The following is a 13,988-nucleotide window of genomic DNA, read 5'->3' as shown; positions in this document are numbered from 1 at the left end:
TTATGGGGTTTGGGTCCTACGTACCAGCTGGGCAGAAGTTGTGCTCTATGATTGCTTCAAGCAGCATATGTGAGTCAGAAATTTAATTTTTGATAATAACCAGCGGAAAAAGAACTGCATGTGTCTATCAAATCATTCCATTTATTGCAAACCAATATATAAACGCACAATGGAAGTAATTAATTAGATCAGATTCTACGAAATCATCATAGTCACCAATCCGCATGTCATCATCAAACCACATGCATGTCTCATTGAGCTGCTATAGATTGCTTCCATGTCATATCAATTAGTGTATTCATATTTAATACTTTACTGATCTTAAATATAAGATTTCGTTTAACTTTTATTTTGGTCCTAAATATGATATTCTAATCCATTTTGTATCCCATATTTATCTTTTTTTTATCAAGATAGTTCTTGTAATAGTGATAGTTTTAGCCAATACATTTGATTAGCAAAGATATTTTAGGAAATATAATACTCCTCCGGTCCTTAATATAGGACCCAATTGTCAAGTTGGTTTTGGTCCTAAATATAAGACCCATTTCTCATATTTATCATTTTTTTCTAAATTACCCCTATGGATGCTCTCTCAACTATAATCAAGTGGGAGAGGGAGAGGGGGTATTAAGAAAGATGATTATGGTGTTTTAGGAAAAATGTGTCACTTTTTTTATAATTAACTAACTTACCTAACTTCCTTAATCTAATCAAATTAGTTAAATGGGTCTTATATTAAGGACCGGAGGAGTACTTATTTATTACAAATAACTAACTTAACTAGTTTTCTTAGCTTACTCAAATTAATCAACCAATTTTTATATTAAGGACCGGAGATAGTACAATTTAACTTGCTACGTGTTTTTCTATGATTTAAAACAACCATGATGCGCAAGATATTCCTTTTTTTGGGGAATGTGATCACATTAATTCAAATATTATAAAAGTTTAATTGAGAGGATGTAGCTCTCTCATCAATGTAATTTTCTCATTCATGATGCTCAAACTCTGTATCATGCATTGAAGGAAAATGAAGTTCGTTTCACAAAATAGACAAGTGATGTTAATACTGGTTAAGTTAAGAGTTTACGTGAGAGTTAAATAAATTAGCATGTGAGCTTATACAAACTTTCCCTCTTCGCTTAGCCCACTAATTCGGCACATTAAATGTACAATATGCTAAAAGAGTACTTCATTGGATTCTAATTATAGGATGAGTTAAACTTATCAAAATTCTTTTCGATAGAAAATATAAGACAAATGTAATGTTTATATTTTTTCCAATCTTGCCCTTCTCTAATTATACCATGCCAAGTGATTGACGTGCTTTTAATTCTAATGTAAAACTTTATTATGGACATCAATTGTAGTAGTGAAAGACAAAATTGATGATAAAAATATGTCCCGGCCCTAAAAACCAATAAAGTAGGAGTTAATAGTAACGGGGGAAGCTAAGGAAGGAATTTAGCCTATTATATTCTCCCCTCGTGTTGCTAACATATACACGCACAGCTTATAGAGTTGGTTGCACTTAAAGGTGATATCCTCTTACTTACTCATAAATTATTTGTAGCCAAATGTGGTAGAGAGTGAATCATCCAGGCATGGTGATGGCTATTACACAATACATCTTGCATCAAAAATAGGAGAGGCTGGTTGGTTAGGGGTGGTTTGGGAATGGGTCCGAAAACATGGAATGCTTAATGGGTAAGGTTTACAATACTGGATAAGCTGGGTAAGCAACTAGCTTTTTTATCTTGTTTTTTTCGCAGCAAAAGGGTGAGCCATAAAGCCAACCCTAGTGTTGTTGTCTATATATGCATCAGATGCTCACCATCTTCTTTTCCATTCTTTGTGGCGGCCACAACAAAAGTGAAGATTCATTTATCCTCGTGTGTGTGTGTATACTCCCTGCCCTTAGATAACCAATAACTTTATCTCTCATATTTATAATTTGTTCAAGTTAATTTAGGTAAATTGTAAATTGATACTCCTCCGATACTTAATATAAGACCTAGTTGTTGAATTGATTTTGATCCTAAATATAAGACATATTTCTCGTATTTATCAGTTTTTCCATAATTACCCTCATGGATACTCCCTCAGACATAATCAAGTAGAAGAGGGTGGAAGAATATTAAGAAAGATGATTATGGTGTTTTAGGAAAAACATATTATATTTTTTATAATTAACTAACTTACCTAGTTTTTTTAATCTAATCAAATTAGTTAAATAAGTTTTATATTAAAGACCGAAAGAGTATATATTATAGAGATATTTTAGAAAGATGATAATAATTAACTAATTTATTTTACTTTTGTAATTTACACGAAGGAAGGTAGTCTATGTGTGCGTATATCATCAGCTCGCACATCAGCAATGGGATATTATTTCAATTGTGAAGGGTCAACAACAAGCATTGACTATTGAGCAGAAGCTTACAAGCTAAGGATGCTTAATTAGCTTGGGAAGGGGGTGGGGGCGGGCGCTAGAAAAGGAAATGAGAGATCATGAAAGAATAACAATTGATGATGAAATTAGTTTTTCGGGTAAAGTCGTTATCAGCTTGGGTACCATACACAGCCCAATTTGTGGAATGTGGTCCCTTGCCTTGCGGCTCCTTTACCCCCTTCATCTTCCTCATGCCTGGTGGGAATATATTAGCCTATATATGTATACACACACACACACATATATATATATGCATATATTCCTTCCTTATTACGAATCAATTTTTGAATTATTATTCATTCTTTTATTATATGTGCACACGCTGAAAAAGAAATTAAAATAAGGAGCGAAGTTCTAAAGTCAATATACAAAAATCTAATTAGGAAGTTGATGTTGGTTTTATCTATAAAAGACCTACTTCATATGTTAATCAATTTTTTTTTAAATTAAATCTATTGATATTTTTTGAACAATAATTAAGTAGGAGAGTGAGGAAAGATTAATGAAGATGCATAAGATATTTTAGAAAGAACATATCATATGAATTAATTTAACTAATATCATTAATCTAATCAAATTAGTTAATTAAATCTTAAATTAAAGATAAGAGAAATAGTAGATAAGGATCTCGGTATTATAGTATTATTTCTCTGACATACACATCAATATTTAGTAAAGGCGCTTTTGCTGCGAAAACTATATGCAACTGTGATTAGATTACGTGCATCACTTTAATTTCTTCTGTTTTGCAAAATCCAAAATTAAAAACACCTAACTAAATTTTATTGCAATGAGAAAAAACAATACACACAAAAAACTTAAATATGCCTCTAAATGGTTGAACCAACTTTACAAACTTATTAAATCTCAGTCCAAGCAAATTGGTGAAATAATCTCTCCAAAATAAATAAACAAACAAATAGTGATAGGTGAGATAGTATATTTGGTTAATAATGTCAATATCCAAGTGCCCCTTGGGTAGGGTAGGACACCTTAATTTGCATGGCATGCATGCTGTCTTTCCGTCCTCAATTTAATGTTTGATGAGGACGTTTCTATATATATGATTTATATTTTTATGCTATGTAGTCAATATTAATATAAAATATAAGTTTTATAATAAGCTGTATTTTTTTATAAATTATAAATAGAGGGGTTTATTTTAATCTTTTTTTGCATCGTATTTTAAATTTTGTACATCATGATAAAAGCATCCCTTTTTTTTTTTTTGAAAATAACATATGAAAATAATAAATGATACAAAAATTATTTTTTTTTAGGGTAACAAAAAAATCTTTTTCTTACAGCTTTCAGTTAAAAGACTATCTTTTCAAAAACCTCTTTACATCTGTATTATATCTAAAATCATCTGAATAATGTGATGTTAGCTTGAAAAAGGTAAGAAGTAGAAGGCATTATTTACTTATTTTTCGTTTTGCACAATCATTCTCAATTATAAGAGACCCTTGTGATATTATAAACAAGAAATTTTGATATCTTCAATTGAAAAATATTAATAATTAAATCATACTTTAGTGGTGTTTAAAATTTTTTAAAAAAAATGCAACTTCTCGCGTAATATTATTAAATCGTGATCTGATAATTAACTATGACAAGCTAAAACTTAACTGAAAAGGGCTCAGTGATGAGGACCCCAATCCATAGACAAAAGGCTAAGCATCCGCATGACCGCCAGGGGACCCCGAAGACCAGCGGTCAACCTTGGTTTGCCCACTTTCTAAACTCCCGATTCAGAACGCAACATTACAATATTTACGAATTAATTAAAAAAGACATATAATTTTGGCCAATAATTAAAAAATATCATATCCAAGTAAATAATAGTATAATATATATAAATTTAACTCTTTTTAGATGATTTTTGTATTCATAAAATATCAATGTAATTAAATAAATTCGGTCACAATCATGTATTTATAACATAAAAATACACCAAATAATAACTTCAAAGCTAATTGTAATTATATAATTCTTTTACTTTTATGATAATAAATACCCAAAATTATGATTATGTATTCGGCTCTCTTTTTTTTTCCTTTTTATTAAATTATATTACATTCAATAATTACGTAATGACCGGAAAAAGGGCACTCCACATGCCCCATTTAAAAGAACCCATAGCACAAAAATTGCTTTCAAGTTTCAACATGCCTTGTGAAATTCCTTTGAAAACCTCCCTCTAAGAGAAACATGATATAAGGCATTGTTTTCAGAGCAGCTTGTTCACTTCTCATCAATTTCCTCCTCAAGGAAAGCTGATTCCAGGGAGGGATCAAACCCCCAAGAAAATGGATTCCTCCTCCTTCCATTTCCGACCTCCGTTCCTGCTTGCTCTGTTTTTAGCTTTACTTTCCTGCTGCTGCCAAACAGAAGCACAGGAATTGGATTCCCTCAGGATCAGGAACAGAACAGACAGAAATCTGGCAGATGAAGGAGAAGGAGCAAGAAGAAGATGCAACTGGTTCAGAGGAAAATGGGTGTACGACGCTTCTTATCCTCTCTACGACCCCTCCTCTTGTCCCTTCATAGATCCACAGTTTAACTGTCAAAAGTACGGCCGTCCCGACACTCTGTACCAGAAATTCAGGTGGCAGCCATTTTCATGTCCCCTGCCCAGGTCACTCCACTTTCCCTTCTTCTCCTTCAACCTTCTCCTCCTCAATTCTCACTTACTCTGCTTCTACCACAGAGCCTAAGAATTCACTCTGTTTTGAATGTTACTATCTATATGCGTTTTTTCAGTTTTTAGTAAGTAAGTGAGTAAAAGTGGATTTATCTTCTGAAGGGAAAAATATGACTCAGATATTTTTTTTAGTAATTTGGATCATTTATTTATCATGATCCAGCTTTGCATTCAAAGTGAGATATGAGAGAGAGATTGATCATTACGGGATCGTTGTCCTCTCTTGACACTTCATTGTTTTCTTCTTCTCTTCCCCTGTTTTATACAAAGTCATTTTCTGCCACAAACAATTTATCTCTGCTCACATTTCAAAGCACATACACATGCAATAATTCAAAGCACACTCTCTGTCTCTCTATATAGTCTCTGTTTTTTTTTCCTCGAATATTAATGTATATATTATACAATGGCTTGTAAATGTGAATACTAAATAAGTGGGTGGGAATAATTTTGGAGCAGATTCAATGCTACGAATTTCCTGGAGAAATACAGGGGGAAGAAGATAATGTTTGTCGGTGACTCACTGAGTTTGAACCAATTCAACTCGCTGGCTTGTATGATTTACTCTTGGGTGCCGAACACTAGGACCACCTTCTCCAAGGGGAGCCCTCTTACATCAGTGACCTTTGAGGTGGGTTACTTAATTTAATTAAATTTCTTTCCTTTTCTCTCTCATTTTCTCCTCTTTTCAGCCTAAAGTTGCATATATGTAACATCAAACTTTCATCATATTTTTCTGTTAACCCCAAAATCCGATTTTGATACAAACTTGGGGGTGAGCATATTTTTGTCTGTTACGGCGCGAAAAGCAACGAACGGTGAGAGCAATAATGTTAAGGACGTGATTGGTGGGATGCTTTTGCCTTTTTCAGGGAACATGTCTGATTTTCATAGTAATGCATAATTAATGATACTGTCTTAGGCTTTGCGTAATTTATTAATCCCTCACTTTTGCCACCAAATTCCAACGTGCCCATTATTATTGTTTCTCAATTTAATTAGATACTACTCCACAAAACATATACAGTTTAAAACAGTGTCACTTTGTGGGTCTTGCTCTTGAAATCTGATTCAAACTTTCGAGTTGAATAGAAGTAAATTTGTCATGCCTTACGCATGGTGTGATTATACATATTTTTTTCAATATTTTATATTGGTGATTTATTAGTTTTTAATGTTTGGTTATTAGAGCTGCACACAAGGATTAGTTGTGTGAGAGGGTTTTTTTGTTTATTATATAGTTTTTCCAATAAAATATTTGAAACTCGTGATTTTGTTGCGTTGAATGTTTGGGCTGGCAGAACCCAAATGCTTGAAAGGGAAATTAATGTCAAAATTAGCAATGATTGATGTTGGACACACACCGTCCTCCTAAGTAATTCCAGCTAGATCATGAAGGGACAATGAACTCTTAAGTAACACACTCACAAATCATTTACTGCAATGAATCATAGTACTTACACCTAGATTTACCCTAATTAAAATGAAAGTTGGCGTAAAATTGAGGAAAGAGCATAGCATAGGGATGGATGATACATTAACATTAAAGTTTTCACCAATAATAGTAGCATTGAAGTGAGATTTTTAAACTCAAGGGTTTGTGTTAGGCTTTCCATTGTCAATATAATTTTCTTCTTCTTTGTTTTTAAGGTGGAACTGGGAATCTTTTAGAGATTAATCATTTTTAGGTCAGAAGAAACAGTTAATGAATAACTATTTCAATAAGTATGCTTTTTGAAATCCAAATCTGTAGTTTTCTTCTTACAAAGTGAGACTGCTACTACTTTTTGTTGATTTTTTTATGATATGAATTAACATAAAACTTTTTAAGTTAATAATTTGTTTAAAAATTTAATTATTAATAAAGTACAATAAGATCGTGTAATTTATATAACTGAACCACAAAATAGGAAAAAGACATGGTGAGGTGAGAAGTGAAAAATGATGGGGTTGTTGATAATTTGTGAACAGGAGTATGGGCTACAGTTGAATCTGTACCGGACGGCATATTTGGTGGATCTTGATCGTGAGAGTGTGGGACGAGTGCTGAAACTTGATTCCATCAAGAGCGGTGATGCCTGGAGAGGAATGGATGTTCTGGTGTTCAACACCTGGCATTGGTGGACCCACACTGAAACATCTCAGCCGTACGATCCATGACCTCGCTTTTGTCTATCTCGTGACATTATTGCTCATGATGCTTACCTTAATAATAACATCTTTGAAAAATTAAAGCAAGTTTGTCCGTTGGGTTATTACGTTTGGTGACAATAGACTAACTGGGAGGATGCAGGTGGGAATACATGGAGGCAGATAAGAAACTGTACAAGGACATGAACAGGTTCATTGCCTACTACAAAGGGCTCACCACCTGGGCTAGGTGGGTCAACCTCAATGTTGATCCTGCCAAGACCAAAGTCTTCTTCTTAGGCATTTCTCCTGTACATTATGAGTATGTCCTTCCCCTCTCCATCCTCAAAAACATTTCTTTCCTCTAGAAGAGCATGTGGCATTAATCATAAGAAATTATAAGCGATGTTGAACCCACAACCTCTCACTTATAAGGAAGTTTTCATACCACTAAACAGAGTTATTAACCCACCTTTAAATTTATTGAAAAAATGCATTTTTATAATCTATTGAAAAGTTTTCATGCATATCCTATCTTGAAATTTATTGAAAAGTGAACTTTTGCAATTTTCAAGACTCTTAAATTACTTTAAACCAAGGCAAACGGGTTTTTAAACAGTCATAAGAATGTATTGTGTGAGTGAGTTAGAATAGTGAACGGTGAATGAATATTTATATGTGCGCACACAGGGGAAGAGATTGGAATGAACCAGCAAGGTCATGCATGAGGGAGACAGAGCCATACTTTGGTCTGAAGTACCCAGCAGGGACACCAATGGCATGGGTGGTGGTGAACAAAGTGTTGAGCAGGATGAAGAAGCCGGTATACTTTCTGGATGTGACCACACTCTCTCAGTACAGGAAAGATGCGCATCCAGAAGCTTACAGTAAGGTCATGGAAACTGATTGCAGCCATTGGTGTCTCCCTGGCCTGCCTGATACCTGGAATCTTCTTCTTCATGCTGCTCTCTTTTCTTAATATTTTCAACTTGTTTGTTCCACAGGGTAAGTCCTTTCTTTTTTCCTTCTCTTTCTTTTGCTTAGGGGGATTTTTAATTTGGTTCTGTAAGTGGGGGTAATAAACCCAGCAAGGCATTGGTGTTATTATGCTCCAAAATTGTAAAGCTACACTATTTTTGGCATAAACTTGCCTTCATTTGTTCCCAAATAATTAATTAGCCTTCTCAATTGTTGTCCATTGCTTCAAATTAAGTCTACATTCAAGCCCTACTTGATAAAGCGAAGAACTTTTTATTTAGTATATGTACTCCTCTGGTCCTTAATATAAGAACTAATTATTGAGTTGGTTTTGGTTCTAAATATATGACCTATTTATCATATTTATCAATTTTTTCTAAATTATCCCTATAGATATTCTCCCAACCATAATCAAATAGAAGAGGAAGATGAGGTATTAAAAAAGATAATTATTGTATTTTAGGAAAAACGTGTCACATTTCTTATAATTAACTAATTTACCTAACTTTCTTAATCTAATCAAATTAGTTAAATGAGTCTTATATTAAAGACCGGAGGAATATGTAAAAACCCCTACTATTCAGGAGGGAAAAGGAAGCCCTATTTATGCTGCAAGTTTGCAGCCCATCTCACCTCCACCAGGCAACCATTCTATAGAATTCAAAAAATGACGTGCAATTATCTTTTTTTTTTAAGAAGAAAACTTAGGTCAAGTTAATTAGGTTTATTATGTACATTGCTCCAATCAAAATAAGCCAGCTGGATTAAGTTGCCCTATCAGCGTTTAACCCCAAAGCATACGTTAAACACCATTAGAGCCTGTTAAAAAGGCTTCTTTTTTCTTTTTTGAAAAAGAAGATTAGCTTTAGGACGATGGTGAAGAGCGGATTGGCGACGATCGGGAAGGACGGCGAAATAATTTAGGCCAAGGAGAGGATTGGCCAAGTCATTGTATCTTCTATTTGGAACCGCAGAAACACTTCAATGTTTTTGTGTCTTCCTGTTCGGCACTCTCTGCCGAGGAGGATAATGAGACAGACCTTCCCATCTCTTCCCTTGCGTTCACTGTCTCTGACATTGAGAGCCCAAAAATTCTTTATTGATTTGATAACTTAGGCTTTAGTGATTATTTCCCCAGCAATTGATTTAGGTAGAAGATTGCAGTAGATTGATGAAGGTTCAATTTGCTACTAACAGAAGAGTTTGAACTTGGAAGCATCACGTTTAACTTTTGATTTTGATCTTCGAATACCATCACTTAATGTAAAAAATGACTGGCTGGAATTATTTTACAAAAAAAAAAAAAAAGCTTTCTTCCAGACTTTAACGGTGTTTAACATGTGCTTTGGGGGTTAAATGCTGATGGCAAAACTTATTCCAGCTGGCTTATTTTGATTGAAGGAATGGTCCTAAGGAAGCTAATTAACTTAATCTAAGTTTTATCTTTTTGTTTTTAATTCCATGCAATATGCGTATGAAAAATGGCATGCGATAGTCAGAACTCGTGACTTATGAGTAATGCAACTCGATCCACTTTTGTATATGTTGTATTGATTGATGATGGATGTTTCATAATTCAGTTGTCCATAACTTTTTACGTCTAGTCCTACGGTGGTCTTGATTGCTGTAGAACCAAAGTAACGACTAAACTATAAAAACTTATTTTTCAGTTTAATAATTTGATGATTCTAAATGGCATTTGAACTCCATTTTTCAAAGCTAAAGTTGATTGGTTCTAATTGATAAATTGGGTGATAAATGATAACTAAAGAATTCAAGCTTAGATATAAAATATTTTTATAAACATTTTAAATTATTATTTGAGTCCCAAGTAATACAAAAACACCTTACTCTACACGTGTAGTGTGTTCCCCAAGTAAAGAATCAAATCCAATTATTGGATAGGCCATATATATCATACTGGATAAATAACAGGCTGGCCAGATTTTTGGATGAACGGAAAACAGGGGCCAGATGTCTCGGTCTCGCCCCTCCCCCCGGGGTTACACGGGTCATTCGTTCATAGTCTCCATGTGTCTTCCTTACAGAGCCTTCCATCATTCCCATACTGATCGTCATCTTCATGCCTCGTTAGCTTCTGCACACTTAAAGCTGAGTCACCCCTATGGCGCTACCACCGTCATCCACGTCGCACCGCCGCCACCTCTGCCACCACATGTCCTCTCTCATGCATACCCATCCACCACCCACCTCCTCTCTACCGCCATACCCACTTCCCCTTTTATATCCCACACGTTCATGTCTCTCTGCGTGTTTCATCTCACACAAGCATTTCGTCAAACAAGTATTCCATCAAACACAAAGCGATCACTTTTATAGAAGAAGTTGACAACAATGGCGTCGGAGCAAATGTCTCGCAGGGAGAATACGACGACCGAGAGGGACGTTCATGTTGAGAAGAATCGAGTCCCCAAGATGACCACCCACTTCGAGCATTTGGCTGAACAGGTTAAGGAAGGATCGGACACTCCGCAAGGGAGTATTCAGGAGTTACAGGGCGGGGAGTACAGGAAGCAGCACGGTGGGAGAGCCATTGGGGATATCGGTGGGACTGGGAAAACAAGGGAGACTCATGAATTAGGGCCTCATTTTGAATCTCTTGCTGATAAGGTGAAGGGAGACAAGCAGGAGAATAAAGAGTCGTATGCCGCTAAAGCCAGGAACAATGCGCCTCATTCAAATGTGGGCAAGTTCGAAGTGAAAGCTGGAGAGAACAAGGATTCAGCTGGAGAAGCTAGAGGGAGAAATCAATCTGAACTCGAGAGTCGAACCAGAGTGGTAAATACGGGCAGACCGACGGAAAGCGCTGTGCAGAAACAGATAAGAGAAAGCAGAGGTCAAGTTGAAGCGGAGAAAGGAAGAAGAGACAGCAGAGGGCAAGTTGGAGCGGAGAAAGGAAGAAGAGAAAGCAGAGGGCAAGTTGGAGCAGAAGTGGGACGAAGCTTGGAGAACAGAGGGGAGGCTAGAATCAGAGAAGAATCAAGAGAAGAGAAACTGGGGAGAGGCACAGAAGGAGAAGTTAAAGGAAGGGTTGGAGTTAAAACTCAAGGTCCTACTGCTGTTATAACTTGTACAATCGAAGGAGGCGAGAAGGAAGAAATAGGAAGAGGTGCAAGAGAATTAGAAGCAGCAAGAGAGAGAGCAAAACTTGAAGAAAACAGAGGAAGAGGTGGCGATCAGGAGAAAGAATCGCAATCTACCTTGGGAGATATTTCCAAATACAGAGGCCAAGTTCAAGAGAACACAATGGAAGCCATGAGAGCAGCACAGGATCGGTATGAGAGAGCAAAGCAGGCAGCTAGTGAAACAGTCGGTTCGACAACCCAAACAGCTCAAGAGAAGGCTGCAAAAGCAAGGGAAACAGCAATGGAGAAAGCTGCTCAAGCCAAAGACGTCACACAAGACAAGGCTGCTCAAGCTGCACAGATGGCTGCTCAAGCCAAGGATTACACACTAGAGAAGGCTGCTCAAGCCAAAGACGTGACATTAGAGAAAGGCCAACAAGGCTATGCTATTGCAAAAGACGCCATCTCAAGCGCCACGGGGACGGCTTCAGATTACACCTCTCAAGCAGCAGAGAAGGCGAAATCTGCAGGTAGCACTACTACGCAATACATTGGAGAGAAAGCCGGCCAGGCTAAGGATGTCACTGTGGAGACTGGTAAGACTGCGGCTGAATATGCTGGAAAAGTAGCGGCTGATCTGAAGGACAAGGCGACTGTGGCAGGGTGGACGGCGGCGCATTATTCCACGGAGATGACAGTGGAGGGGACGAAAGCGGCGGCTAATATTGTTCAGGGAACGGCGGGATATGCTGCTAATGTGGCCGGTGAGATTGCATCGAAGTCATTGGATGCTGTCAAAGGGTTAGCTTCTAAAGCTGGGGATACTGCTAAGGATTATACTGCCAGGAAGAAGGAGGAGGCAAAGAAGGATTATGTGACTAAAAAAGCGTCTCAGCCACAGGTTTTTATTCGCTTTATCGCAGTCCTAATTTATATATTTATTACGCATGCTTGAGCTTAAAGCTTCAAATTCACATGCACTCCTTGTTTCTTAAATGGTGATGAACATTTCAGAATTGATAATTTTGTTGGAAAATGTAGTCATAAGAAATTTAGAGAGTACTTTTTATTGTTTTTGTGAAATAGATTCTGATTGAATTTTTCAGGGCATAAAAAGAATACTTTTTGTTATGAATTTTATATTTCAGCTCTCCAAACTGAGGAAATTTACTCTGATATATCTGTCCTTCAAGTTTTCAAATTAGTGTACAATGGAGGTTAATGTCATGTCAGGATCTGGGGGGAAAGAGAAGTAATTTATGAGCATTTGTGTGTTTCTGTTATTTTGCTTTCTACAATGTGAAGAGAATGGTAGTAAAAGCTTTCGTTTTATCACTTCTCATTTAGGCTTCGTACTTCAAAATTTTTGCAACCTTTCTCTAGTAAATGTGCTATGATACCATTAAAAACCGTACAATTATAACTGCTGAAAATTGAGACTTCTTTATGCCTGTGTCACTTGAGAAACTGAGTGGAGGCCATCATCTGGACAGGAACAAGGTCAACAAAGAGGAGGAGGAGAAGGAGGCATGCTCCAAAACATCAGTGGAACCTTTCAGCAAGGAGGAGGGCAAACAAAAGAAGGTGGTGGGATTGGCGAAACTATAGGCCAATATGCCCAATCCACTAAAGAAACTATAGGCCAATATGCACAATCCACTAAAGAAACAGTGGGAGATATTGCTCAGACAATGAAGAAGCCATTAGATACTGTAGCCCAGGGAGGAGGCGAGGTTATGGAAGCTGTAGGAGAAACTGTGGGTGAAATCGGACAGACGATGATCAAACCAGCAGAGAGAGCCTCAGAACAAGTCCCAAAGGGTCAAGCAGGAAGTGGGGTCATCGATGCCATTGGAGAAACCATAGCAGAAATAGCACAGACAACGAAAACGATGGTTGTGGGAGATAATGAAATAGAGGCAGGCTCAAAACAGAGCATTGGATCAGAGTTTGATCGTGGCAACCAAGGGGGATTCGCACTTGAAGAGCGTAGAAGAGAAACCTCTGAAGCTCGGAAAACCTGACGTTCTTTTTGGGTTTGATAGACAGAAACGTTCAGTATGTTTGATGTTTTGGTGTTTGTTTTGCGGAGTTTGTCAATAAATAAAAGTCGCTTTGGCGATTGCAGAATGTCAATTTGTAAACTCCTCTCGTCCTTTTGAGTTTTGTTGGCTCAATGTGTGCAACTATGTTCTTTTGTTTTGGGTTGTCTGTGCAATGTTATACATAGTCCATGCTGAAGCAATTGCACTAGTAGTGTGAAAGTAGTCCTCTGCCACTCTATGCAATTGCATAAGCTAATAATTATGTATCTTTAAGTGTTCTACTTATGTCGTGTTAAAGAGCATGTCAATATGTATAATACGTTTATTCTTAGTAAACTCTAAACTGAGCTTACTTAGCTTATTTATTTATTTTATCAGTACATTTTTAACAACCATTTCAAGCCAAAGATAAGAACATTGATGATATAAACAAATCACATTTAGGATAAAAAGTATTAAGTGGCGCCTTTTTTTTAGCATAAAGCCTCTTGCTTCTCTTCACTTAGTAAATAACTGTAAATTTTCTGTAGTGATAATTGTAACAAAAAAAATTTGAACAAATGATGAAGGAATTAGTAGTAATATATATA

The 13,988-nt window shown here is 36.4% G+C and overlaps 2 protein-coding genes across 2 annotated transcripts; both read left to right on the top strand.

The window, feature by feature from the left end:
- The first annotated feature begins 4,690 nt into the window (after nt 1-4,690).
- On the top strand, nt 4,691-8,497 carry LOC114734737 (protein trichome birefringence-like 39). Its single transcript, XM_028922378.1, has 5 exons — nt 4,691-5,093; nt 5,619-5,790; nt 7,131-7,306; nt 7,453-7,611; nt 7,980-8,497. The coding sequence occupies exons 1-5, from the start codon at nt 4,765-4,767 to the stop codon at nt 8,266-8,268; spliced, it is 1,125 nt and encodes a 374-aa protein (XP_028778211.1). The 5' UTR covers nt 4,691-4,764; the 3' UTR covers nt 8,269-8,497.
- A 2,104-nt stretch (nt 8,498-10,601) lies between these two features.
- On the top strand, nt 10,602-13,671 carry LOC114734742 (seed biotin-containing protein SBP65-like). Its single transcript, XM_028922389.1, has 2 exons — nt 10,602-12,254; nt 12,847-13,671. Exons 1-2 carry the CDS (start codon nt 10,623-10,625, stop codon nt 13,375-13,377), a joined length of 2,163 nt encoding a protein of 720 aa, XP_028778222.1. The 5' UTR covers nt 10,602-10,622; the 3' UTR covers nt 13,378-13,671.
- Nucleotides 13,672-13,988: the final 317 nt, after the last annotated feature.

The sequence above is a fragment of the Neltuma alba genome, unplaced genomic scaffold (genome assembly GCF_004799145.2).
Source record: "Neltuma alba isolate B1F8T4 unplaced genomic scaffold, ASM479914v2 tig00013135_pilon, whole genome shotgun sequence".
Taxonomy (NCBI): Eukaryota; Viridiplantae; Streptophyta; class Magnoliopsida; order Fabales; family Fabaceae; genus Neltuma; species Neltuma alba.
Note: the sequence above shows the minus strand (reverse complement) of the source record. Positions and strands in the feature narration are given on the sequence as shown.

Excerpts from the sequence above, each read along its gene's own strand:
- LOC114734742 (XM_028922389.1), top strand. The coding sequence starts at position 10,623 with ATGGCGTCGGAGCAAATGTCTCGCAGGGAGAATACGACGACCGAGAGG. Across the intron at positions 12,255-12,846 it reads AAAAAGCGTCTCAGCCACAG|GAACAAGGTCAACAAAGAGG; the intron begins GTTTTTATTCGC and ends TCATCTGGACAG.
- LOC114734737 (XM_028922378.1), top strand. The coding sequence starts at position 4,765 with ATGGATTCCTCCTCCTTCCATTTCCGACCTCCGTTCCTGCTTGCTCTG. Across the intron at positions 5,791-7,130 it reads TTACATCAGTGACCTTTGAG|GAGTATGGGCTACAGTTGAA; the intron begins GTGGGTTACTTA and ends ATTTGTGAACAG. Across the intron at positions 7,307-7,452 it reads CACACTGAAACATCTCAGCC|GTGGGAATACATGGAGGCAG; the intron begins GTACGATCCATG and ends GGGAGGATGCAG.